This window comes from Sinocyclocheilus rhinocerous, unplaced genomic scaffold (assembly GCF_001515625.1).
Source record: "Sinocyclocheilus rhinocerous isolate Xijiao unplaced genomic scaffold, SAMN03320098_v1.1 scaffold174, whole genome shotgun sequence".
Lineage (NCBI taxonomy): Eukaryota > Metazoa > Chordata > Actinopteri > Cypriniformes > Cyprinidae > Sinocyclocheilus > Sinocyclocheilus rhinocerous.
The window spans coordinates 1,458,709-1,461,856 of NW_015646289.1; the positions used below are offsets into that span (position 1 = coordinate 1,458,709).

Sequence of the window (3,148 nt, forward strand, 5' to 3'; positions counted from 1 at the left end):
TATATATATATATATATATATATATATATATATATATATTATATATTGGAAAAATCAAGCATCATGACATGTGAATGCACTAGAAAGTTTGAATGTTGGTTTGTTTTTTCCTCCTCACGGCTTTGCATTCTCATACCTGGACTGAAAGTAAGGCCAGGACGCTCATTGCACAACGCATGCGGTGCAGCACTGCTCTTGCTTCTCGGGTAAAGTGGTGTAGTTCATCTGCCTCACAATCTCAGCGAACAGCTCATCGACCATGCTCTTGCTCTTGGCCGAGGTCTCTATGAAGGGGCAGCCCCACTCTTGTGCGAGCGCTCGTCCGTCAGAGCCCGCCACCTCCCGCTCGGACTCCAGGTCCACCTTATTCCCCACCAAGATCAGAGGCACCTTCTCAAAGCGCTTCACACGAACGATCTGGTCCCGCATGGGTCTGATGTCCTGCAGAGCAGAGAGAGAAGGTAATGTATGATAAGAAAGTTAAAACTCAGGTCTCCAAATAAGTCAGTTTATGGAGAAATGAACTTAAAGTTGCAATGAAATGGAAGTGGTGACAGATCTTTTCTTCTGTATTGTGACGTACATCCAAGTGAAACCAGTGTTGCCAACTAATTTTCAGGGGAAGTTGCTAAAGGAAGGTTGATTTGTTGCTAAAAGTTGCTAAATGATGTTGTGATGACATTGCGTGATGACGTCATTACGTAATCACAATGCAAAATTGTCAAATCTCAGCAAAAACATATATATTTTATATATGTTAATTTAGATTTGTTCATAACAATATAAATGCATAATATAATATTAAAATATAAATAACTATTTTTAAATCCATTGAATTATCGAAAACGTACACATTTTTGAACGATTACAATTAAAGTTTTATACTTTAAAGCAGTTTATTAGTAGTTAGTTAGTATGCTGCACTCTAAGAAAAGTAAAAAATAATGCACAATCTACTGTGTTAATATGAAGGAATTTTCTGGATTGATTTTTCCACAGGTTTTTGTACCTGCATTTTTAATTACGCATTGTATTTTGTGTTTTCGGGTTACAACGGAGAACGGATAATGTCCTGGAAAATTACTAGCACCTTTTCCATTTTTCTGCATATTTTTCTTACAGTGTACTAACTCATCAACAATCGCAGGTACAAGCTACTAACAAAGTGTCTCATAAATTAAAAATAACAGTATTCAATTATTATTATTATTACTATTAAATTAAACAATTGCAAATAGCAGCTAACTTAATTCCTGTAACGTGTGTACTGCTAGGCATCTTTGGTTTCCTCTTTTTGTGTAATTTTAAATGGTAAATTGTGCCTTTTTATCGTTTGAGTCACTTATCAAAAGTTGCTAAAAGCTGCCAAACGGATTAACGAAAAAGACAAAACGTTGGGCGGGGCCTTGGTTCTGTGCTTTGATTTTGAGAGACACAAGTGAAGACAAAAGAGCTTGTAGGGGCGGGGTTTAAGGGGACTAAATGATGGGATTGGTTAAACCATTTTTAAAAATGAAACATGCAGATTAAATGTCTACAATAAGATCAATACCATGCATTTAGACTATAGTTTTTTCTGCGCTATATCTGGCTTCAAATAGAAGGCTTGTTAATAATAATAATCTTATTTTTGTATTACTTTTGTGTAATAGGATCCCTTCCAGTGCGGTTGTTCTTTATATCATGATTTACTTTTTCTGAGTTTTGTTCTTTTTGTAATAAAATGCTTTTCTTGTATAAGTAATACAAAATGTTATGTACACATGTAATGTCATGTTATGAGAAAGAATTGGATAATAAAGATAGGTAAAAAAACAAACAAACATAGAATGATAAAAAGTGGGTGTGGGAGATCACCAGGGTTGGCAATAGTGTATTTGACTAAGAAGTTGCAACCTGTTGCATGTATGCCATAAACTACTTTTAAAAGAGACATATTTTAGATTTCCTGTCATTTAGTTTGTCAGAGAGGGCTACGGTTTGGTGCTCTCCAAAATCACAGGAGTTTCCTTGCTAGAGTGATTTTCTGACTTCAATTGTGGTAATAGTGGTAAGGATGTCCTAATCTAAACCTCAAACGTCTATTTGTTGTACTAGCTGAGCCAGACATGAGATGCAATACTCACCTGAAATGACTGCTGATTGACAAGGCTGTAGACTAGAATGAAGCCTTGCCCATTTTTGATGTAGAGATCTCGCATGGACGCAAACTGCTCGGTCCCAGCGGTGTCCAGGATCTCCAGCACCGAGGGGGACGAATCCACCTCGATCTCCTTCCTATAGAAGTCCTCGATGGTCGGGTCATATTTCTCTATGAATGTCCCGGTCACAAACTGGACCGTGAGTGCGGACTTGCCCACGCCGCCGCTGCCCAGCACAACCACCTTATACTCCTTCATTTGGTCTGATCCAGGCTTAAGCTACAGCTAACTTTATCTGCTCAGCAACGGCCATAAAAACATAAAAATACCACAGCACTTCTTATCGAGGCGTTTTATGACCAAAACAACAACGGGGGAGCACTTTTATCGGGTTCGAGGAAACCAAAGCCACAGATTCAACAGCGGACGAGAGTGTTTTCCCTGGGTATACGTCTAGCTAAATCCACAACGCCCCTCCATCTGCGCTCTATCGCCATTGGGATCTGTTCATCAGAGAGTTTGTTAGCCACAGAGGCGATGTAAAACACAAGTATTGTGTGCAGTCGTGTCCATGTTTGGCGTTCGTGTGAATGGAGCGCTACATGACTAGCGTTAGCTGGCTAACGTTAGTAGTTTTCAAAGAGAGCGAGGCTGCACTCGCATAAAAACGGCCCTTTCTTGCTTTAATACCGCTTCTGAGCGACGAATATAATCACCGGGTTCAGGTTTCTTGCTCTGAGACTCTTAACTCATACACGACGCCTCGGAATCCTGCATTTCCTTCCCTTCTTGTGCCTCTTTTCCCCGGCCCGCCTCTGCATATCGGCCCCAGACAGCAGCAGCAGCGGAGCTCCTCTCTCACGCTAGCGTGAACGAACTGTTCGGCCGAGTCGAATCTCTTCAGTGAATCGGTTGAATTGATTCACGGATTACGCGAATCGGACTGAATTGGGCCCAAGTGGTTCTCGGGTAAATTTATGTTCACATGTTCAATTTGTAAGAGCATT

The 3,148-nt window shown here is 40.2% G+C and overlaps 1 protein-coding gene and 1 pseudogene across 1 annotated transcript in view; both read right to left on the reverse strand.

Annotated features, from left to right (window-relative positions):
* The window catches only part of LOC107707193 (ras-related protein Rap-2c pseudogene), a 3,923-nt pseudogene extending 3,789 nt beyond the window's left edge, over positions 1-134 (reverse strand).
* The window catches only part of LOC107707250 (ras-related protein Rap-2c-like), a 6,863-nt gene extending 3,789 nt beyond the window's left edge, over positions 1-3,074 (reverse strand). Inside the window, exons 1-2 of the mRNA XM_016511219.1 lie at positions 2,127-3,074; positions 137-441 (exon numbers count right to left, since the gene is read on the reverse strand). Of these exons, the coding sequence (XP_016366705.1) occupies positions 163-441; positions 2,127-2,399 (552 nt within the window). The 5' untranslated portion in view covers positions 2,400-3,074 and the 3' untranslated portion in view covers positions 137-162. The remainder of the gene's footprint in view (positions 1-136; positions 442-2,126) is intronic.
* Positions 3,075-3,148: the final 74 nt, after the last annotated feature.